This window comes from Schistocerca gregaria, chromosome 2, assembly GCF_023897955.1.
Source record: "Schistocerca gregaria isolate iqSchGreg1 chromosome 2, iqSchGreg1.2, whole genome shotgun sequence".
NCBI classification, from domain to species: Eukaryota; Metazoa; Arthropoda; class Insecta; order Orthoptera; family Acrididae; genus Schistocerca; species Schistocerca gregaria.
In genome coordinates, this window is record NC_064921.1 from 342028772 (window position 1) to 342054004 (window position 25233).

Below are 25233 nucleotides of genomic sequence, written 5' to 3' on the forward strand. Positions count from 1 at the left end.
GAACATTAAGAAATATCACAATTATGTTTCTTTGTACACTGTGTTGTTCATTAAAAATAAAAATGGAATGAATACTCAGTCTCTTGATGTCAGCTTTGTAGTAATGAACTCATATCAAGTGCCTGCTTAGTATTAATTCAAAGTAGTAGTGTTTGGATTGAAAATTAATGTAGTCAAATCTGCAGTCAAGGTACAAATTAACAACTGAGAAAACGTTTTCACATCTGTATTTTACACAGGTTTCAATAAGAATTTTATTTGTCTATAGTGCACTGGTACATACTACCTGACAAAATATTTCTCAAAAAGTATTGTTTGGAACAAAATTCATGATTCGAAAGAAAAATTTACGTAGTGCGAATAAATTCAGTCTCATGCAGAAGGCAAGTCATATGCAGTCACTAACAAATTTTCCACAGTTCCTTCTTTAACCTGTGAAAGGAGTAAACAGTTATTAAAAAGATCAACAGTGACACACAAATATTATCCATTTATCAATCCATAGCAATGTCAAAGAATTTACAGAATGCTGAAATATTTCACAGAAAAATTCAGTTGTCAGTTGCAAATATTTTTATTTTGCTTGACTGGTTTTGACAAATTAGTTTGTCATCTTCAGAAGATTACAATACCAGGAATATTATAAATCTTTCCTTGGGTACATTTGTGTAAAGTATAAGATGTATATCACAGAAACTTACTTGGTATTGCTTTCAGAATGATGGAACACAGCAATCAGTTGACCTTTACTTTCAGGTTTTATTGAAGCCAGTGTAGATTATGGCTAGTGCCTAGCCATTATCAGTGCACTGTTACATAGTTTCAGTACATGTCCTAGTATGTCAGTGTCCTGTTGTTCGGTCTTCTGTCTCAGTTCGTTCAAGACTAGTCTTGAATGAACTGTGACATAAGCCTGAACAACAGGGCACTGACGTACTAGGACATGTTCTGAAACTATGAAATAGTGCACTGATAATGTCTATGCACTAGCCGAAATCTCTATTTGCTTCAATAAAACCTAAAAGGAAAGGATGACTGACTGCTGTGCTCCATCATTTTGAAAGCCATATTACAATCATTGGCCCATTCCTAATGGAAGAGTATTGGTTTAGTAGATGTCACGATCTTCTTCTTCGATATGTCCAAAAAATGTACATTATTGTAAACACACATTGATAATTTACAGTAACTCAGTCAGACCTATGTACATGTCAAGCTGTTCTGCCAGCAGCAAGGAACAAATATCATTGTCATCTTTAAGGATTAATGCTTTTTGCCTGTACCGCCTCAGATTTGTTCACACTACCTCTTTAAGAGATGTCTGACATTCCTCTTGCTGATTGGGTTATACTGCATTGCTTTTTTAGTTATTCTACCATTAGACATACGTTGGACTGGCCTTTCCAGTTCAGTCAGTACTTTTCAGTTATATGTATATAAAAAGTATAACTCAGCCATATAATGTACTTACATATAATACATTTGAAAATCATGACACACAGTTCTAATATATAAAAGGAATGAGCTGATTTTCACATTTTATAAGAGATGTTATGCAATCAAAACAATGTCTATTTTTAATATAAGTTTCTCATTCAACAAATCTTTTGGATTTTGGTGGGAAAGTTTAAATATTTCTAATTCTTCTCAAAGGTTCATTTTGTAGTGCTTGTCAACTACATGCAAAAATTTTACGTTGAGGAGGGAAAGTGTGTTTCTCAATTTTGAGATGTTCTGCAAAACTTGTCATTATGAATTCTCACAGTCTTTGTTGAGCAAGTGCTCACGAAAGTGGCTCTTAAGTGACTTCCCTGCCTGTCTTATATAAAAACTCTGACATACTACAATGTGTTTTATATACCTCAGAGTTGAGAAATTTGTCAGTTGGATGTTTCTCATTATGCATAAAGAGCAAATTAGTGGAATTACCAGTGGTGAAGGACCCAGTGAGTTCATATTTTTTAAACAAAGTACCTGTACCGTATGTGTAATGTCACCTAGAAATGTGATTCAGGACAATTTTATTGAATGTAGAGTCTTTATATTCTTACACTTTACATAAATGTATTGCCAAGATCTAAAGACTTATAATATTCCTAATTCTGCAATCTTCTGAAGAAGAGAGATTAATTTGTCGAAATCGATAAAGAGAAATAAAAATTTTTGCAACTAACAATTGAATTTTATTCTGAAATATATATACTACGGTTGTTGAAAATTGCAACTACAAATAAAATAATACAGCTGAAATATACTTACTGCCTTATAATCTAAGAACATTTCCTTAAATGCACTGAAATCTGTAAAGGTATACAATACTTCAAACACTTCCCCATCCAGGTTGCACTTTCGTCTCCTGCAAGTTATTTCAAAAGAACTGTTCTTAAAAGGTTAATCTACATTTCACATAACTCATTCAGAATGAAATTTAGACAATGTTGCTTCAATGTATTCAATTATCAAGCAATAAAACAGATGTGAAACTTATATGCCATCATACATTTTGGTGCCTTATCTTAATTTCCTGGTGTCATTGTGGTTTAGGTCATCACTACAGCCCTCATAAATGCAACACTATTGGGAAATTCTCTGGTTTTGTCCCATTTGAGCTATGTATTTCATTCGCAAACTGCCTCTGAAGTTTGCACTTTTCAACTTAAAGACTGTCATTTGAAAATTGCAAAGTAACTTTGTTGCTTTAATATCATAATATGCAGTGGCAAATATAGCATTAACAAATATGGTTATGTTTAAAGTCCAGCATCACCTAAACGAATAAAAGGTTCTTCAGTTTTTTTTAAAATAGAGTGTAAACTTTCAGTTCCTTAATGAGCATCCCTTGTGCCACTGACGCAGTTTTTATGTAGTCATGAATTTGTTGCACAGTGTGGTTGGTTTCAAGTATCTTGTTTTTTATGGAAGCACTAAGACATATAAAGCTAGCATAAAAATATACTGGTCTTGTCTGTTATTTAACAGATTCGAAAAGTAATCAGTAGTATCATCACTTTCGTCACAAGTGAAGTGAAATTTTTCGAGTATATGAGACAAAAACTCAATCTGAATTTCCAGCAATAGTTGGGTGTGCAAGTCTCATCTAAGGAACCCAAGCACATCAAGTGTAGTCAACATACACATCCAAATCTAGCTATCATTGCCTGATCTCTCGTGGTCTGACTCATAACGTAGGGTGATTCAGAAAGAACTTTACAACTTTAAAAATTCGTATAAATTAATTCATAATAATTTATTGAAAGAAGATATAGAGCTGGGTTTTGTGTTAATTTCTAGGGAAACACATCAAGTTTTTTTTTTTTTACCTTAAACTAAAGATGTTTATCCTGCACACATTCCATCAAAAGTCAATTTCTTTCCAAACTTGCTGTAGCACTGTAGGTGTAACTTGCTCAGTGGAGGTGTAAATTCTTTCTCTAAGTTCAGGTAGAGAAGCCAGCACAGGAGGTACAAACATATATCCTTGATGAATCCCCATAAAACAAAAAAAAGAGTGGTGTCAGGTCTGGCGTACGTGGTGGCCATGCAATTGGCGCATCACGGCCAATCCATTACCCTGGAAAGCAGTCACTGAGAAAATCCCGAACATGAGCCTGGTAGTGGGGTGGTGCACCATCTTGCATGAAGTAAACATTTCATTCTTGGTCATCCTCGTCGATCTGTGATATCAAAAATTGTTGTGACATATCCAGGTACACTATCCCGTTGATGGTTCTCTCACAGAGAAAGAAAGGGCCAAACACTTTGTTCTTGCTCAGTGCACAAAAAAACGTTCAGTTTGGGGCTATCATGAACATTTTGCAATATTTGATGTGGATTTTCACTGCCCCAAATCCTACACTTACGTGTGTTAACCTTGCCATTTAATTGAAAGGTTGACTCGTCAGAAAAAGTGATTTTGTGCAAGAAATGTTCATCCTCATGTAATCGATTTAACATAAGTGCACAGAACTTCTTGCAAGCAATTTATCAGAATTTTTATTGCTTGTACAATCATCAATCTGTACGGTTTCAAATGCAAATGGTTCCTCAACACAAGCCAAACAGTCGTATGTTGGATTTGCAGTTCAGGAGATGCAGGCTGGATCAATTTCATAGGGGTGTTGACAAAACATTGTCTCACTCGCTCAACGACGCTGCCACACGTTTTTGGACAACTTGATGATTTCCCATGTCTTACCAAGCACCCTATTTCTACAAAACATTATGCCACTCATAAATTGTAGGCCTACTAGGAGGATCTTTAGCGTATCTGGTACTGAAATTACACTGAACTGTTGTCACCGACTTTTCTTCAAACCAAAACACACAGCTAGCAAACTTGGGTCCAGTGAAGGCAGCCACCTTTAATGCAACTGCTGCCAGAGTTCCTTACAGTGTGATTCTGGACTAGAGAGCTACACAAGACAAAACTTGATGTATTTCCCTACAAATTGACACTAAAATAACCTCTGCAGGTACTATGAATTAATTTACATGAATTTTCAAAGTTGTGAAGTCCTTTTTGAAACATCCTGTACAATCAATGGTGATGGAATAATCAAAAACTCTGCATTACATGTTTGTTGTCAAATGCAATTTGGTTTATTGTATGCCAGAGGCACTTTGTACGTATGTGGCTCAGTCAACACAAAAACGACTCGATGTACCACAAAAAGGTAACGACAAGAACTCAGAGCAAAGAGAGAAGAAACTAGAAGCACTAGTATGTATGAGCATGGTTACTATACATTGAAGCTTGTATCCTCTTTTCCAGTTTAAGTCTATTTCATAAATACAGGGTGTATTAAAAATAATGGTACAAACTTACACAGTTGAAAGTACATGATAATAGAAGTACGAATGTCCCAGTAAATACAGGTCTGCAAAAGAGCCGCTTGCGAGATAATCACAATTGTACGGTTCCACGCCGCCACTGATGGCATTATTTGTAACAATGTCCAGTTTCCCCCTTGCGTACTTCAGGCTGTCCTATGTTTGCTGTTTACACAATGGAACATTGCCAAGAGGTGGAGATAGAATCAAGCCATACGCGCAGAATGTACAGGACGGAAACGGTACGCGTTCTCAGAGGGTACCAGACGCATCAGAGGAGTGCCATGTGTGCTGTGTTTTAGTTACAATGGAACTGTACAGTAACGAAGAGTATGCAGATATGCATTTCGTGTACAGTAGTGCTAACGGCAATGCACAGAGGCTGCACACTTGTACCAAGAAACATATCCTGATCGAAGACATCCAGAAAGTCATTACATTTACAAGGGTCTATCAGCGCCTGAGAGAACATGGGGGTTTTGCACATGGTAGAGCAGGAGGTAGACCTGCTCACGTTGCACCTGAGGTTGAGGATATGGTGTTGGAAGCAGTACAGCACTCTCCAGGAACCTCAATGAGAAGAACTGCCATGCAAGTGCCTGTACTAAGCCATAGCAGTGTATGGAGAATTTTACATCGCAATTTACTGTACCCTTACCACGTCCAATGACTTCAATGTCTTAATGATGCAGACTTTGTTCCTAGAGTGATGTTTTGTCAGTGGCTGCAACAGGAGGCTGTAGTTGACCCTCATTTCGCATGTAACATTTCATTTACAGATGAAGCAGGATTCACATGCGATGGTGTGTTTAACTATCATAACATACATTTGCGGTGTGAAATAAACCCACATGCTGTTCATAAGTCACCACATCAGCAACGTTTCTCATTGAATGTGTGGTTAGGGGTAGTAGGCAATCAACTCATTGGGCCACACATTCTTTCACCACAACTTAATGGACGGAGGTACCTTAGCTTTCTGTGATGTCATCTTCCAGGATTGCTTGAGGACGTTCCCCTTCAGCAGTGTCAAGAGTATGTGGTACATGCATAATAGAGCTCTGGCACATTTTGCTGCTGGTGTGAGATGGCATCTAACACGCAGATACGGCCAAAGATGGATAGGTTAAAGTGGACCTGTACCTTGGCCTCCAAGGTCACCTGATCTAAATCCTTCAGATTTTTGTGTCTGGTGTCACCTCAAAGGCAAAGTGTACAGCACACCCGTTAACACGACTGAAGAACTGGAGCAGAGAGTTGTACATGCTTGTCAAGAATTCCAGAATGATCCAGGGGTTTTCAAAAGGATTCGAAATTCATTGCAGCAACAAACACAGTATTGCACCACATGCAAGGAAAACACTTCAAACACCTCCTTTAACAGGTACCCCATATGCGAAGTGTGAACTAATTCTAACGTACAACCCAATAGTAAAGTCTACATTTCAAATTAATGTGTATTAACTGGGACAATGTTTACAATGACATCAGTTGCGGCTTGGAACTATACAGTTGTGATTATCTCGCAAGCAGCTTTTTTGTGGACCAGCGTTTACTGGGACATTTGTGCTTCTACTGTCATGTACTTTCAGCCATGTAAGTTTGCGCCATCCTTTTTGATACACTCTGTATAAAGCAGATTCTGTTCACAGGTACTCTGATCAAGAGGACTGTGTACTATATCCAAATGATTTGTACTAGTACCCTCAGACTTCAAGAAGAATATAATAATTCCAATCCCAAAGAAAGCAGGTGTAGACAGATGTGAAAATTACCGAACAATCAGTTTAATAAACCATAGCTGCAAAATACTAACACGAATGGAAAAACTAGTAGAAGCCGACCTCGGGGAAGATCAGTTTGGATTCCATAGAAATACTGGAATACGTGAGGCAATACTGACCTTACAACTTATCTTAGAAAGATTAAGGAAAGGCAAACCTACATTTCTAGCATTTGTAGACTTAGAGAAAGCTTTTGACAGTGTTGACTGGAATACTCTCTTTCAAATTCTGAAGGTGGCAGGGGTAAAATACAGGGAGTGAAAGGCTATTTCCAATTTGTACAGAAACCAGATGGCAGTTATAAGAGTCGAGGGACATGAAAGGGAAGCAGTGGTTGGGAAGGGAGTAAGACAGGGTTGTAGCCTCTCCCCGATGTTATTCAATCTGTATATTGAACAAGGTGGCAGGGGTAAAATACAGGGAGCGAAAGGCTATTTCCAATTTGTACAGAAACCAGATGGCAGTTATAAGAGTCGAGGGACATGAAAGGGAAGCAGTGGTTGGGAAGGGAGTAAGACAGGGTTGTAGCCTCTCCCCGGTGTTATTCAATCTGTATATTGAACAAGCAGTAAAGGAAACAAAAGAAAAATTCGTAGTAGGTCTCTAAATCCATGGAGAGGAAATAAAAACTTTGAGGTTCGCCGATGACATTGTCATTCTGTCAGAGACAGCAAGGGACTTAGAAGAGCAGTTGAACGAAATGGACAGTGTCATGAAAGGAGGGTATAAGATGAACATTAACAAAAGCAAAACGAGGATAATGGAATGTAGACGAATTAAGTCGGGTGATGCTGAGGGAATTAGATTAGGAAATGAGACACTTAAAGCAGTAATGGAGTTTTGCTATTTGGGGAGCAAAATAACACATGATTGTCAAAGTAGAGAGGATATAAAATGTAGACTGGCAATGGCAAGGAAAGCGTTTCTGAAGAAGAGAAATTTGTTAACATCGAGTATAGATTTAAGTGTCAGGAAGTCTTTTCTGAAAGTATTTGTATGGAGTGTAGCCATGTATGGAAGTGAAACATGGACGATAAATAGTTTGGACAAGAAGAGAATAGAAGCTTTCGAAATGTGGTGCTACAGAAGTATGCTGAAGATTAGATGGGTAGATCACATAACTAATGAGGAAGTATTGAATAGGATTGGGGAGAAGAGAAGTTTGTGGCACAACTTGACAAGAAGAAGGGATCGGTTGGTAGGACATGTTCTGAGGCATCAAGGGATCACCAATTTAATATTGGAGGGCAGTGTGGAGGGTAAAAATCATAGAGGGAGACCAAGAGATGAATACACTAAGCAGATTCAGAAGGATGTATGTTGCAGTAGGTACTGGGAGATGAAGAAGCTTGCACAGGATAGAGTAGCATGGAGAGCTGCATCAAACGAGTCTCAGGACTGAAGACCACAACAACAACAACAGTGGTTCTGGTAGTGGTTGTAGCACTAATAATGTATTATAATCATTTGATAATTTATTCATGAAAGGTGTTAAAAATTTCTACCTTTGTCAATGAGGGAATAGATGTGAAGGAACGAATATGGAAATAAGGCAGTACACAAGTAACAAAGGTCTTATCTTTTAGTTGAAGTTATTATATGTCAAAGTTAATTTTTGTAAAGGCAACTTTTGAATATGATAAATGCTGTAATGTTTGCTGTTATGGAATTTCATGGGAGATGTTTTTTCTCCTAATCTCACTGGATTAAAGTGGAGAACTATGCAAATGAGTTTTTGCATAACTTTTTGAGCCAGAAGAAGACTTTTATTTCTGAATCTTCAGCTTTACTGCAGAACAAACTGAATGGAAATGATGAGCTTTAAGCATATATGGAGAAAAAAACTGTGCAATTCATGATAAAAATTACCCTGATGAGTTTGAAAATCATGCATAGCAGATGTTGTGATTAAAATCAAGGATGGCAGTATAACTGAAGGCTACTATTCCTATTATTAATCCATCTAGCTCCAATTTTTATTGAATGGAATCATTTGAGAGTTGCCACTCATTCCCAACAGGTGAGCGTGATGATTGTATTGACAGGACGGCCAACTTCAGTGAAGTTCATATAGCGAAAATGTTCAAATCACTGTCTTGTGTGATTTTGGGGAAGCCTCTGCAGGTATTTTTTTGCAGTCATGGTGCTGTTTTGCTCTATCCCACAGTGTATAGAATGCTTTCTTTCAAATTAAACTGTGTGACAGGAGTAAAATGTATTGAAATTAAGTTTTGGTGATGAGCAGAGAAACACTTCTTCAAATTCAAAAGGACTTCTAAAACTGTAACATCAATATACAAGCTAAAGGCTTCATGGAAGGCAAACAGGTTTCATAATAATTCTGATTATTAAAGTGTAATTTATGTTTATTGGTGACTGCTAATAGAACAGAAACATACTGTGCCAGGAGGGTTAGTGGAATTGGTCAATCTTTTGAGTTCTTGCTTGAATCTACAATTAAAATAAACTGGCAAGGTTAATCCAGATAATATATATGAATCAGTTAATCACACCTAAATACATAATATGGAACAATTATAATCACATCTAGAAGAACAAACTTAAAAACTGTTTTACTGACGTAAAGTATCTCATAATCTGGCTAAAAAAGTTAACATTATCTATTGCAAAGAGTTGTGGTGTTTTCATAGATAAGGGGTACTTCATAGATTGGTAGGATAGGTATGGGGAGGGGAGGGTGGCAAAGCTTACAGGTAACAGTGTAGTGGGATCACTCACGGAAAAATTCCTGTGGTAGTTGGTGTTAGAGCTGACCCTTTTTTAGACTGAAGTGTGGTGACTTCCATATAAATTTTGTATATGATGGTGGAAGAAAAAGGATGTTGGTAGATCTCTTAAATTCATATGATCTGATGCAGACTGTGTTTTTTTCCAATTAGGTTGCAGGGAAACAGTAGCACAGCCATAGAAAATATTTTTATTCATTCTTCATTACTAGATGGGCATTCAGTTAGAAAAAGGTTGAATGGCCTTTCAGACCATGATGCACAAATTTTAACACTAAAAGTCTTTTGTACTCAAACAAGTGTCACATATAATTACAAACTATGTACGAAAGTTAATCCAACAGCAATAGAGAGTTTTTTATACCTTGTCAAGGAACAAGAGTGGCAGGATGTTTATAGTGCCAATAACATAGATGATAAATATAATGCTTTCCTTAACACATTTCTCATGCTCCATTAGAATGTTCTAAATGGGGTACTAGCAATAATAGGCAGCCTGAGTGGCTGACTAGTGAATATTAGTACTACTTACAATCAAGCTACAGTAGCTCATTACGAACAGTATTGTAAGGTGCTTAAAAATGTTATCTGGTCAGCAGCACAACAATATAAAGTCATAGCAGAATACTGAAGTACTGTGCCACACATGTAGCCCTGTATTTAGCCATATTTGCAGTTTTTCCTTTAGGAATGGTCAGTTTCCTGAACGATTAAAGTATTCAGTAGTAAAGCTGCTTTACAGAAAAGGATAATGAAGACAATTTTAGACCTATTTCTATGCCACCAGTGTTTGCTAAAGTTATTGAAAAGGATATGTATGTAACAATAATATATCATTTTAAACTACATAATTGGCTATTAAATTTACAGTTCGGCTTTAGAAGTCGTTTAACAACTGAAAATGTTACATTCTCTTTTCTCTGTGAGGTACTGGATGGGTTAAACAAAAGGTCTTGAATGCTAGCATTCTGCTTGTGTCTGTATATGTATGGATGTGTGTGTATGGATGTGTGTGTGTGTGTGTGTGTGTGTGTGTGCGCGTGTGTGTGTGCACGCACCTATCCTTTTTTCCCCCTAAGGTAAGTCTTTCCGCTCCCGGGATTGGAATGACTCCTTACCCTCTCCCTTAAAACCCACATCCTTTCATCTTTCATTTTCCTTCCCTCTTTCCTGACAAAGCAACCGCTGGTTACGAAAGCTTGAAATTTTGTGTGTGTGTTTGTGTGTTATTTTATTGTGCCTGTCTACCGGCGCTTTCCCGCTTGGTAAGTCTTGGAATCTTTGTTTTTAATATATTTTTCCCATGTGGAAGGAAACACTTCATGTGGGAAATATACATTCAAAAACAAAGATGATGCAACCCACCAAACAAAAGCGCTGGCAGGTCGATAGACACACAAACAAACACCAACATACACACAAAACTCGAGCCCTCGCAACCGGTGGCAGCCTCGTCAGGAAAGAGGGAAGGAGAGGAAAACCGAAAGGATGTTGGCTCCAAGGGAGAGGGAAAGGAGTCACTCCAATCCCGGGAGCAGAAAGACCCACCTTAGGGGGAAAAAGGGACAGGTATACACTCGCGCGCACACACACACACACACACACACACATCCAACCGCACACACACAGACACAAGCAGACTTACAGATGACAGAATACTAATTGGCTACCGGTATACATGTGGGCAAGGGTAAACTTTATGTTTCCCTTCATCACATTGCAAATGTAATTTTAACTTACAGAAAAGAGAAGAAACCGAAAATATATGACTTTCTTGCAGTTTTTGCCAGCGAAAAGAAGGAAAAGTCTTCCAATGGTTGACCTTCCTTAAACGACCATTTGCAGAGAGAGAATGATAAGATTTAGGGGCGGTGGTGTGGGGGCTTTATTAATTTTCATTTGTTGCATAATATTTTGAGAGCACTGATTCAGCTTTTTGTTTATCAGTGCCAGATTATTTAATGGCAAAGTTCCATCATATGGAAAGTATGAATCAAAGGTGTGAGACGAATGACTTGAGGGATGGAATAACAGTGATAAAATCCATACCAGGCACTCTTTAACATCATGCTGACACGCCTATTGAATGTGTTTGATCATGTAATAACTGCACACTGTAATTTTAATGGTAATGGCTTGTGTCACATACATTTCATCTACATCTACATGTACATATATACTCCACTAGCCACCGAGTGACATGTGGCGGAGGGCACTACTCGCGCCGAAGTCATATTTCCCTCGCTCTGTTCCACTCGTGGATCATGCAAGGGAAAAACTACTGTCTGAATGCCTCAGTACAAGCTCTAATTTCCCATACATTTGAATGGTGATCATTGCGCGGTACGAAAACTGGTGATAGTAATACATGTTCTACATCCTAGGCAAAGATCAGATTTGGGAGTGAGCAGTCCCTTCCGTTTAGTGCATAATCTATCTGCAAGTGTGTCCCACTTCAAACTTTCTATGAGATTTGTAACGCTCTTGCAATGGCTAAATGTACCAGTCACGAATCTTGCCACTCTTCTTTGGACCTTCTCAATCTCTTAAATTAGAACCGACTGGTAATGGTCCCATAGAGACGAACAATACTCTTAAGACTTGACGAACTTAAGTATTGTAAGCAATTTCCTTTGTTGAAGGACTGCATCGCTTCAGGATTCTACCAATAAACCGCAATCTAGAGTTTGCCTTACCCGTTATTTGTGTAATCTGATCATTCCATTTGAGATCATTTCAAATAGTCACACCCAGATACTTAACAGATGTTACCACTTCCAAAGACTGCACATTTATTTTGTACTCGTACATTAATGGGGATTTTCACTTTGTATACGCAGTAGGGTGCACTTACTAATATTGAGAGATAACTGCCAGTCATTACACCACACATTTATTTTCTGCAAATCCTCATTGATTTGTTTACAACTTTCATATGATACTACTTTCCTGTAGACTACAACATTGGCAAACAGTCTAATACCGCTGTCAATACCATCAACCAGATCATTTATGTAAATTGTAAAAAGCAGCAGACCTATTACGCTGCCCTGGGACACACCTGATGTTACGCTTGTTTCTGTTGAAGTCTCATTTATAATGCAACTGCAAATGAGGAGCAGGTCCAATGCACACTACTGATTCACTAGGTAAAGAAAGTGTGGGTAATAGCCATCGTTCTCAACTGTGTAGGTCCAGAATTTCCATACCTTCTACCCAGATTGTTTTAAAGAAAGCAAGCATGTGTCTATCAAAGGGCAGCTCTAAATGATAGCTACTATGAACTTGAATTCTGGTGGTTCATTTAATTGAAATGAACATTAATTTCACACACACACACTCACACCAATTTTGTTTCAGTCAATAACCCAATTCTTGAACAATATACAACCTTTAAATAGATAGTACAATAATAGGTACTGTTGAACCAAAATATTATGACCACTGACAACGGCCCACTGCCCATGCCCACTTGGTGGTGTTGTAGGGATGCGATGCAGTACAGAAAGAATGTAAATGGAAGAAAGACAAACGGGCAGTCATTATAGTGAAGATGATGCAGAAATCTACTGATGTAAGCAGTTTTGACAATGGGCACACTGGCAACTAGAAACGAGAGTCTCTGAAAAGACAAAGCTGTTCGCCTGTTGGTGTACTACTGTTGTTAACACCTATGGGAGGTGGTTGAAGGATGGTGAAACAATAAAATCAGCTGAATGGTATTGGACAGCCATGTATCATTATAAAGTGTAGAGGTTGGAGGATCCCCCACTGTGTAATTTAGGATAGGCAGTTATCTGTGGCAGATCTGATGATAAGAGTACAATGCTGCTGCAGGCACAAGTGTTTTGGAGAACATCATTCAAAGGCTATTGTTGAATATGGAGCTCCATATCACATAACCACAATGTGCTCCTGTGTTGACCCAACAACATCATCAGTTACGATTGCAGTGAGCACAGCATCAATGAGTTTTCACCATCGATCAACAGAAATGTGTCGCCTGTCAAATGAATTGCATTTCTTGTTACATCATGTCAATGGTTGGGTCCTTACACACCATTATCCAGGCAAATAGCTGCACAAAACATGCACTGTGCCACAGATGCATCCTGTCAAGGACTTGTAGAATCCATCCTTTGTTGTACTGTGTTTGAAAAGTGGAAAAATGTGCTATTAAATAGGTGGTAATAATGTTTTGGTTAATCAGTGTATTTTTATATGGGTTTCAAAGGCATTTTTTGCATAAGGGAGAGGAGGAGGGGGGGAGTCTAAATAACAACACATGCTTCGCAAATTCTATGTGAGTTGCTGGTTTCAGAAACATTTGTCCATAAATTGTCAGATTTGAATTAAGGGTGCAGCACTGTTCTGTGGAGGTAGCTCTATCGGTTGGTAAGAGAAATAGCACTTGTCCCACACTCAATATGGGAGTTTGGGACTGACAAAATTTACAGTGAGCATGGAAAAAATCTCTTCTCCCGGAGAAGTGTTGTTTCAATATGCAATGTTAGTAGAAGTGGAATAAGTGACATACGAGTTCTTGCATTGATTCTTTTGCGTGCGAAGAGAGTAAACCATATGTAGTTTATTATCGTGCAACATGTCTTCTGATGAATCAGTTCGAGATTGTAGAACATTAAAACAAAAGAAGGGAGTGAGGAATGTGGAATATCAATGTGAGGAGATTAAAAGGCTGCACACTAAAGGGCAGGAGTACAAAAGCGTCAGTGGGAAAATAGCACCGAACAAAAAAACTGGTGATGATTGCAAGTAGGTCCTCTAAACCATTATACACTGTTAAGCAAATTTTTTGCATCAATTAGTGATTGAAAAAATTGCTGGTATTTCTGGTACACAATGAATATTTATCTCACTTTACAGATGCACTTCATAGATGTTTTCAATGGTGCTTTGAGAAAATTAATGAAATCACCATGCTAGAGATCTTCACACATGTTTTAGATATGGGCTCAAAGGATGCACAAGACTGTTATCTCCAGGACTGATTACTGTTGAAGGCATTGGAGGAAGGTGTTAGAAAAAAGAAGAAAATAATTCTAACAAGAAACCTAGACAGCAAAACTTCATGTATTCAGTGAATTAAAGTACTGCAAAAGTGGAAGTATGTAAGCAAGCATTCCTATGCAGGTAGAGCAAAATGAAGATGAGACTACAAAGAATAGCAAACTACTCACACTCGGCAAGTTGCCTACCGATCAAAGCGGTAAAAATCGTTCAGGCAATGCAAAAAGTGGTAGAGAGGTAAATGCTATTGTTGACCACATTAACTCCTACCTGCAAAAAGTAACACTATGTCTCTTGAGAGTGCCATTGTTTGCACAAACAGCTCCATGTAAAAATTATGCATGAACAGTTCCAAGGTAAATATCCCAACATGACTGTGAAATATGAGTGCTATCTGAGAATATTCAGGGAGAGATTTTGACTCTGTTATGGAAGACCACAGGTTGACATGTGGTAAATGTGAAGAACTGTCAACTAAAATAATAAATACAATGCTTAATGACACAGTGAAATGGGTAGCTTCTGTATAACTCGTCATGCACAAGAGACGGGAAGATAAGTGTTCTCCTCACTTAGTGAAATTAAGGGGAAATGCACTGAGAAAGTAGGGAATTGCTTTTGACTTCATACAGAATCTATGCCTACCAACTATACCAGTTCAAGTGGTCTACTACTGTCATCAGCTTACTGTGAATGTCTTTAATATACAGTACCAGAAGCTGGTGAAACAAAATCCTATGTTTACCATGAAGGAACAGCAAAGAAGACCCCCAATGAGATTTGTTCATTCTTATTAGATTTCATCACAAACAACATCCCAAAAACCATTAAACATTTGGATGTCTTTTCAGATGGTTCTCCCAGGCAAAAAACAAAAAAAAAAAAAAAGGAATCATGCTATCATAAGGTTTTTCAAGCCTCTGGCTGTCTCAGAGCAATTCCTCAAGGGGACAGGGTGTATCACACCAAGTAATTCGTTTAACTGACTGAAAACTCAAGTTCAAAAGTTAATGAGTTCCAAGTGAAGCTTGTTCCAACAAGCAGTATTCTTGCGTTTACAAACTAGAGGCCTAGATTTTACAAAAAGAACACCCTCTCTCTGGAGAAAGACAGTAGAAATCATTTGCAGTTTCTGAATTCTTTGAATGTGAATACAAAAGTAACACTCCTAGTACTGTTACTGGAAATGCATATATTCAAAGTCCTGCATTGCACATTTTCCACCTTGGATTATAAAGTTCATAAAGTTAAAAGTTGTTCTTGTGGTCTACAGTCCAGAGACTGGTTTGATGCAGCTCTCCGTGCTACTCTACCCTGTACAAGCTTCTTCATCTTCAAGTGACTACTGCAACCTTCATCCTTCTGAATCTGCTTAGTGTATTCATGTCTTGCCTCTTTGCGATTTTTACCTTCCACCCTAACCTCAAATATTAAATTGGTGATCCCTTGATACCTCAGGACATCTCCTACCAACCGGTCCCTTCTTCTAGTCAAATTGTACCACAAATTCCTCTTCTCCCCAATTCTATTCAGTACCTCCTCATTAGTTATGTGATCTACCCATCTAATCTTCTGTACCACCACATTCCGAAAGCTTCTCTTCTCTTCTTGTCTAAACTATTTATCGTCCATGTTTCACTTCCATACATGGCTACACTACATACAAATACTTTCAGGAAAGACTTTCTGACACTTAGATCTCTACTCGATGTTAATAAATTCCTCTCCTTCAGAAATGCTTTCCTTGCCATTGCCAGTCTACAGTTTATATCCTCTCTACTTCGACCATCATCAGTTATTTTGCTCCACAAATAGCAAAACTCATATATTGCATTACATGTCCCATTTCCTAATCTAATTCCCTCAGCATAACCTGATTTAATTCGACTGCATTCCATTATTCTCATTTAGCTTTTGTTGACGTTCATCTTATAGCCTCCTTTCAAGAGACTGTCCATTCCATTCAACTGGTCTTCCAGGTCTTTTGCTGTTTCTGACAGAATTTACATTGTCATTGGCAAACATCAAAGTTTTTATTTCTTCTCCATGGATTTTAATTCCGAATCAAAATTTTTCTTTCGTTTCCCTTACTGCTTGCTCAATATACAGATTGAATATCATTGGGGTTAGGCTACAACCCTGTCTCACTCCCTTTCCAATCACTGCTTCCCTTTCAGGCCCCTTTGGCTCTTGTAACTGCCATCTGGTTTCTGTACAAATTGTAAAAAAGTGAAAGAAGAGGAGTAGAGAAAGGGAGAAGTTCAGAAGAGGAAAAGACTGTGTAGGTGTATAGGTAGGATAGAAGATGTATGTAGTAATGGAGTGGAAGAAGAAGGGATAGATGGGTAGAGGGAGACAGGGACTACAGAAGGTTGAAGCTGGGGTGGGGGTGAGGGGTGGGGGTTTATGAGAATGAAGGATATGTTGTACAGGTAGTTGTTACATGCACTATTCATAAAAAAAAATGTTGTTGGTACGAAGAATTCAGATGGCAAACGCTGTGCAGCATTAGTTAAAGTTAAGCGTACCGCATTGGGCAACATGTGCAGTTGTCTCTTGGCCTCCATATGGCAGTGGCTATTCATGAGGAGAACCAGCTTATTATTTGCCTTTCCGATGTAGAATGCAGCACAGTAGATGCAGCTAACTTTGTATTTCACTTGGCTACTTTCACAGGGGGCCCTGCCTTTGATGGGGTAGAAGATGTCAGTGACAGAACTGGAGTAGATGGTAGTGAGAGGATGTATGGGATAGGTCTTGCATCTGGGTCTATTACAGGGATACAAGCCTTGAGGCAAGAGACTGGGACATGGACTGGAATACGGACAGGCAAGAATATTACGTAGGTTGAGTGGATGGTGAAATACCACTGTGGGAGGGTATCCTCATTTTAGGGCAGGATAAGAGATAGTAAAAACCCTGGAGGATAATGTGATTGACTTGCTCCTGTCCTGGGTAGTACTGAGTCAAGTGAGGAGTGCTCTTTTCTGGCTGGACTGGGAATATGTAGGGGATGGCCTGTGAATGGCGAGACATGGAATGAGAGATCTATTTGTAGATAAGGTGGGGAGGATAATGTCAGTCTGTGAAGGGCTCAGTGAGACTGTTGGCATATTTTGATGCCTCATCACTACAGATGCAACAACCACCGTGCCTAAGCTATATGGAAGGGAGTTGGGAGTGGAATGGGTGGCAGTTGTCAAAGTAGAGGTTTTTTAGGTGTTTGGTAGGTTTGATGTAGATGGAGGAACTGATGTGGCCATCCTTGAGGGGGAGGCCAACATCAAGGAAGGTTGCCTGTTGAGCTGAGGAGGATCAGGTGAGACCAATGGGAGTTATGATGTTGAGATTCTGGAGAAATGTAGATAGGGCATCCTCACCTCGAGTCTAGAGCATGAAGATGTCATCAAAGAATATCTGAGTGGAGTGATGGGCTTTGGGGTTCTGAGATTTAGGTCTCTGGGTGGTTAGAGATTCCTTTAGATGGCCCATGAATAGGTTAGCATAGGATGGCGCAATACAGGAACCCATTCCTGTACCATGGATTTTTTTGGAGGTGATGCCTTCAAAGGTGAGAAGTAGTTACCAGTGACAACATAATTAATGACTGTGGTCACAAAGGAGGTGGTTGGTTTGCAGTCAGTTGGGACAAGTAGTGCCCATTAACAGCAAGGCCATTGGCATTGGCAATGTTAATGTAGAGGTGTGTGGCATTGAAAGTAATCAAGAGGTTGTTGTGCTGGAAAGGAGGAGGAGGAACACTGGAGAACTGGTGGTGACAAGGCTGCTATCTTTCATACAGGAGGGTAGGTTACGGGTAATAGGCAGAGCACTCACTGCCGGAGCACAGTAGAGGAGAGACAGAGATTGAGAGGAGTGGTTCTGAGATTACCTAAGGATTTAAGGAAGGACTGGAGACACTGCTGAATTTCTGGAATGGAGTCACTGTAGCAGGGCTTGTAGATGGACATATTTGGCAGCTGGTGGAGTCCCTCTGGCAGGTAATCCCTGCAGTTCTTAACCGCAGCTGTAGGCAGTTAGGACTGGGAATAGGATCAGGTTTTAAATGGTGGGCTGTGGTTATTTCTGGTGATATAAGAGTGGTTTCCATGTTGAGAGATTTGGGGTCAGGCAGGGTTCAATATTGGTTTTGAATTGAGTCTGATTGGTATACTTAGTGCCAAAAAAGTGTTTCCACTGTAGGGACTGGGAGAAGGTCAGAAGGTCTATGACAGAATTTGGGAGTGGGATGAAAGGTAGGGCCTTTGGAAAGGACTGATACTTTGTACGACTGAGGCTTTTGGAGGACAGGTTCTTGCCTGTGTTGCAGGACTGTTTAAGCTCTGGATGGTGTAAGGTGGAATTTCTGAGGATGTGATAAACTTGGTAGGTCTGCAAGTTAGAGTTTGGCAGCTATGACGGAACCAGAAAAGTTTGATGGTGGTTCTTGTGGTGGCAGACAGTGATTGTCCAAAACAGGAGTCTGACATGAGCAGATTGCACAGTTTCATTTGGTTCTTTGTACATGCAGCTCTAGTTCTAGTGCTAGGAGGTTTAGACCTGATTGATATGGTTTTGCAGGCCTAGACTGGTGAGCGCTATGAACTAACAGAAATTGAATAGATAAAGGTTTTTGTGGAAGGAGGAGTTGCATCTGGAAATGAGTAATTTGATGTTCAGACCATTCAAAAGGGTTTTGTGAGCTAGGCTCAATGAAGGAACAGTACTGGGTTATCGCCTGCGATAAGGAAATTTATCTGTATTGGCACAGATCGATGGAGCAGGAGTCCATAGTGCAAGTGAAAAAAGTAAAAGATACATAAAATTAAGTAAATACACATGAGAAAAAGCGCAAAATGACAAAATGGATTATGTATAGTAAAAAATTATAAAACACAAAATAAGTATGACCTACAGAGAAAAATGATAATGAAATAAAATCAACTTGAAAGCAGGATGAGATCGAAGTGAAAAAATAAGTAAAACAAGTTGGTAATATTGAGCGGGGAGGGGGGGAGGGGGCAGGTGCATGGGTGTACAGGTGTGGATGGGTGTATAGGTGTGTAGGGAGAGGGAGCAGGTGTAGTTGGATTATGTGAGTTCATTACATCATGTAAAAAATATGCAAAAATATGCAAGGGTGAAGGGATGTAGCGTAATTAATTTGAAGATCCATGAATAATTATACTGGTGGGAAGAATGTCAGACACAAGACACTGCACCTGCAATCTGCACAGATGCATAGCTGTGTGTTGTGCACAGAAGAAACATTCAGAGCATGTTCATAAGTCAGAGTTTGTTCAGTTCAGCAGATGACATAGGAAGTACACAAAGAAAAGAATGGACCTTGAGCATTGTAATGTGCTAGAGGATTACAACAAAGGGAAACAACACTGGGTTGAGGGATGGAAGGGAAGCCATCAGGCAAAATCAAACAATGAAAAGTCCAAGGTGGAATAATAATATGGAAAGAATAAATTGCTACTCACTGCATAGAGGAGCCACTTAGTCACAGACAGGCACAATGAAAAAGATTGCTAGAAATAAGAAAAGGATGCACTGCAAAGGAATTATCTGAATGGGACAGGAATCATCAAACAAACAAATTATTACAGTTTCAGAAAAAATTGGATGATTTATTCAAGAGAAAGAGCTTTGCAAACTGAGCAAGTCAGTAATGTGTTGGTCCATCTCTGATACTTACGCAAGCAATTATTCGGCTTGTCATTAATTGACAGAGTTGTTGGATGTCCTCCTGAGGCACGTTGAGCCAAATTCTGTACAACTAGTGCATTAGACCATCAAAATTCCAAGATGGTTCAGGGGCCCTACCCATAATGCTCCAAACATTCTCAACTGAGGAGAGATCTGGTGATCTTGCTGGCCAAGGTAGGGTTTGGCAAGCACCAAGAAAAGCAGTAGAAACTCTTGCTGTGTGCCAGCAGGCATTATCTTATTGAAATGTAAGCCCAGGATGGCTTGCCGTGAAGGACAACAAAATGGGGTGGAGAATATCATCTATGTTCCACTGTGCTGAAAGGGTGCCAGCCCTAGCATTGTACACACTCACCGTAGCACTGTAGTTGTGTTGTTGTAGTGTTCAGTCCTGAGACTGGTTTGATGCAGCTCTACATGCTACTCTATCCTGTGCAAGCTTCTTCATCTCCTAGTACGTACTGCGGCCTACATCCTTCTGAATCTGCTTAGTGTATTCATCTCTCAGTCTCCCTCTACGATTTTTAACCTCCACGCTGCCCTCCAATACTAAATTGGTGATCCCTTGATGCCTCAGAACATGTCCTACCAACCGGTCCCTTCTTCTAGTCAAGTTGTGCCACAAACTCCTCTTCTCCCCAATCCTATTCAATACTTCTTCATTAATTATGTGATCTGCCCATTTAATCTTCAGCATTCTTCTGTAGCTCCACATTTCGAAAGCTTCTATTCTCTTCTTGTCTAAACTATTTATTGTCCTTGTTTCACTTCCATACATTGCTACACTCCATACACATACTTTCAGAAACGACTTCATGACACTTAAATCTATACTCGATGTTAACAAATTTCTCTTCTTCAGAAACACTTTCCTCACCATTACCAGTCTACATTTTATATCCTCTCTACTTTGACAATCATCTGCTATTTTGCTCCCCAAATAGCAAACACCTTTACTACTTTAAGTGTCTCATTTCATAATCTAATTCCCTCAGCATCACCCGACTTAATTTGACTACATTCCATTATCCTCGTTTTGCTTTTGTTGATGTTCATCTTACATTCTACTTTTAAGACACTATCCATTCTGTTCAACTGCTCTTCTAAGTCCTTTGCTGTCTCTTACAAAATTACGTCGTCATCGGCGAACCTTAAAGTTTTTATTTCCTCTCCATGGATTTAAATACCTACTACGAATTTTTCTTTTGTTTCCTTTACTGCTTGCTCAATATACAGATTGAATAACATTGGGGAGAGGCTACAACCCTATCTCACTCCCTTCCCAACCGCTGCTTCCCTTTCATGCCCCCCGACTCTTAAAACTGCCATCTAGTTTCTGTACAAATTGGAAAGAGCTTTTCGCTCCTTGTATTTTACCCCTGCCACCTTCACAATTTGAAAGAGAATATTCCAGGCAACATTGTCAAACGCTTTCTCTAAGTCTACATATGCTAGAAACGTAGGTTTGCCTTTTCTTAATATAGCTTCTAAGATAAGTCATAGGGTCAGTATTGCCTCACGTGTTCCCATATTTCTACGGAATCCAAACTGATCTTCCCCGAGGTTGGCTTCTACTAGTTTTTCCATTCGTCTGTAAAAAATTCGTGTTAGTATTTTGCAGCTATGGCTTATTAAACTTATTGTTCGGTAATTTTGACATCTGTCAACACCTGCTTTCTTTGGGATTGGAATTATTATATTCTTCTTGAAGTCTGAGGGTATTTCACCTGTCTCATACATTTTGCTCACCAGATGGTAGAGTTTTGTCATGACTGGTTCTCCAAAGGCTGTCAGTAGTTATAATGAAATGTTGTCTACTCCCCGGTGCCTTGTTTCGATTTAAGTCTTCCAGTGCTCTGTCAAACTCTTCACGCAGTGTCGTATCTCCCATTTCATCTTCATCTACATCCTCCTCCATTTCCATTATATTGCCCTCAAGTACATCACCCTAGTATAGACCCTCTATATACTCCTTCCACCTTTCTGCTTTCCCTTCTTTGCTTAGAACTGGGTTTCCATCTGAGCTCTTGATATTCATACAAGTGGTTCTCTTTTCGCCAAAGGTCTCTTTAATTTTCCTGTAGGCAGTATCTATCTTACCCCTAGTGAGATAAGTCTCTACATCCTTACATTTGTCCTCTAGCCATGCCTGCTTAGCCATTTTGCACTTCCTTTCGATCTCATTTTTGAGACATTTGTATTCCTTTTTACCTGATTCATGTATATTTTCTCCTTTCATCAATTAAATTCAATATCTCTTCTGTTACCCAAGGGTTTCTATTAGCCTTCATCTTTTTACCTCCTTGATTCTCTGCTACCTTCACTATTTCATCTCTCAAAGCTACCACCCATTCTTCTTCTACTGTATTTCTTTCCCCTCTTCCTGTCAATCGTTCCCTAATGTTCTCCCTGAAGACAACCTCTACAGCCTCTGGTTCTGTCAGTTTATCCAGATCCCATCTCCTTAAATTCCCACCTTTTTGCAGTGTCTTCAGTTTTAATCTACAGTTCATAACCAATAGATTGTGGTCTGAGTCCACATCTGCCCCTGGAAATGTTTTACAATTTAAAACCTGGTTCCTAAATCTCTGTCTTACCATTATATAATATATCTTAAACCTGTCAGTATCTCCAGGCTTCTTCCATTTATACAACCTTCTTTTATGATTCTTGAACCAAGTGTTAGCTATGATTAAGTTATGCTCTGTGCAGAATTCTACCAAGCGGCTTCCTCTTTCATTTTTTACCCCCCAATCCATATTCACCTACTACTTTTCCTTCTCTTCCTTTTCCTACTATTGAATTCCAGTCACCCATTGCTATTAATTTTATCGTCTCCCTTCACTATCTGAATAATTTCTTTTATCTCATCATACATTTCTTCAATTTCTTCGTCATCTGCAGAGCTAGTTTGTGTATAAACTTGTATTAGTGTAATAGGCATGGGCTTCGTGTCTATCTTGGCCACAATCATTTGTTCACTATGTTGTTTGTAGTAGCTTACCCGAACTCCTATTTTTTTATCTGTTATTAAACCTACTCCTGCCTTACCCCTATTTTATTTTCTAGTAGCACGTTGTATTTTGTAATTGGTAGAGTAGGTTTTGGTCAGTATTTTCTTCCACTGTCTTGTTTCCTTATCTGGTTTGCCACCACAAGAGTTGTGGGTTTTTCTTGTTGTTCTTGTGTTTAAAACTTAGTGTAAGTCAAGAAGATGTTTTTCTTTAATTATAATAAAGTGTGGTCAAATTGACTGTTAGTTCTTTCCTGCTGTCCACAGGACACTACTGTTTCTCTGCCTCATCTTAGGTTGTGTTCCAAAAGCCCACTGGTACAGGTCAGAGCCAGTGCTGAATCTGTTGATCAATATACCCACTGCTGTGGAATACTGTTTTCAAGTGTACAGGGAGAGCATTACACCCTCTTTGCTTTAGCTTATCAAGTACTTGATTATGAAAACTTCGGAGTCAAAGCACTGTACATGCGTGTCACAAAAAATTGGTTATTTGCCCAAAAACCTTTTTCTCATAATACAAGATGGGGACATCGAAAGAGTTACATTATTATTATTATTATTATTATTATTATTATTTGAAACAATGGAAAATCCAGGATAGAATGTACCAATGTTATGAAAAGGAAAGTTGCTACTCACCATACAGCGAAAATGCTGAGTCACAGACAGGTACAACAAAAAGACTGTCACAAGTAAGCTTTCGGTCAGCAAGGCCTTCAAAAATAGATGACACACCCACACACATACACACACACAACTCGCTCATACATGACTCTGTGTTTGCATGAATGTGTGTGTGTGGGGGGGGGGGGGGGGGGGCGTTAGCTGAGATAGATAGATAGATAGAGAGAGAGAGAGAGAGAGAGAGAGAGAGAGAGAGAGAGAGAGAGAGAGAGAGAGAGAGAGAGGGGGGGGGAGGGGGGGGGGGGGGGCACACACATGTCGTCCACTTTTGACTAAGGCCTTGCTGACCAAAAGCTTATCTGTGACAATCTTTTTTTGATGTGCCCACCTGCGACTCAGCATCTTTACTATATGATGAGTATTATTATTACTATTATTATCTGACAGGAACAGGATCATTCAAAGTGCACTCCTGCATAAAGTGACTGCAGCCATTACTTAAATGGCAAGAATACGAATTAAATAACAATCTATTTTACTACAGTAATCATTTGCTTTTAGTTTTTCAAAATATCTCTTTAAAAAATTGAGAGCTACTTACTGCAACTCTTCAATAAAATTTTGCATGGAAAAATGTGGTATCCTGTTTGCCAAATAGTTCTCGATATGATTTTCAATCAAGTCTCCCTGTACAAACAAAAAATATATATTTTAAACTGGGAACATGAATAACACTTCTGAACATAATTTGTACTGCCACAAATAATAATGATATGGCATTATCAAATAAATACATTATACACAACACCAATAAATTTTCCCCGGGTTATGCCACTCATTCCATAATCAGATTTGCTTCACATTTGTAGAAGGAGGAGGGGGGTCGCGCGCAGTCTGGTGGTCGGGGTGGGGGAGGGGGAGAGCAGTAAACACCAGAACTACAGGAAGGGATCATTTGGCCACTAAAGAGATTTGACTTAAAAATCCACCTGGTTAAAACAGGACCTATATTTTTTCCATTCATTTATATGGCATATACACATTTTGATCAATGCCTTATGTCAGAATTCTAATACTATTAGTAGATTAATGCTTTTGATAGACAAATATTGTATGTCTATCCTGGAATGTGACCTACTTTCAAAGTTTCTAATATTTATCCATTTATTTCACTTATTTTTTTAATCATCAAAAGCAAACTTAAAGCATATTATTGACACTATTTATGAACATTTTTCACTACAGTCTTTTTGCATTTCTCAGAAATAGTGATAGCCTTGTTACCTTTGCTTATTCAAATCTGACAATGTTTTCTGCTTTTCTTAATTATCTGGTGCTACAGCCATTTCTTTCAAATGGCTTCTTCACTATTTGTCCTGCTGTTTGTTGTTTCCTGTTTGTGTGTGTATTTACTTTCTTCTTCAGGTTGCTTTTATTTTATTACAACCTGAAGCACACACCTTTAGCACTTACTGCAGGTGTTATTTCA

General features: G+C 38.9%; 1 protein-coding gene across 10 annotated transcripts in view; it reads right to left on the bottom strand.

The window, feature by feature from the left end:
* LOC126337016 (ADP-ribosylation factor-like protein 2-binding protein) overlaps window positions 1–25233 on the bottom strand; it is a 118913-nt gene that overhangs the window by 13478 nt on the left and 80202 nt on the right. For 8 of the 10 annotated variants that reach the window (XM_050001283.1, XM_050001275.1, XM_050001274.1 and 5 more), the window contains 3 exons: window positions 24346–24431; window positions 2260–2356; window positions 226–432 (listed from right to left, as the gene is read on the bottom strand). In XM_050001283.1, the coding sequence (XP_049857240.1) occupies window positions 373–432; window positions 2260–2356; window positions 24346–24431 (243 nt within the window). In that variant the 3' untranslated portion in view covers window positions 226–372. Of the gene's footprint in view, window positions 1–225; window positions 433–2259; window positions 2357–24345; window positions 24432–25233 lie in introns of those variants that run through there. The other 2 variants (XM_050001277.1, XM_050001282.1) reach the window with 2 other exon arrangements.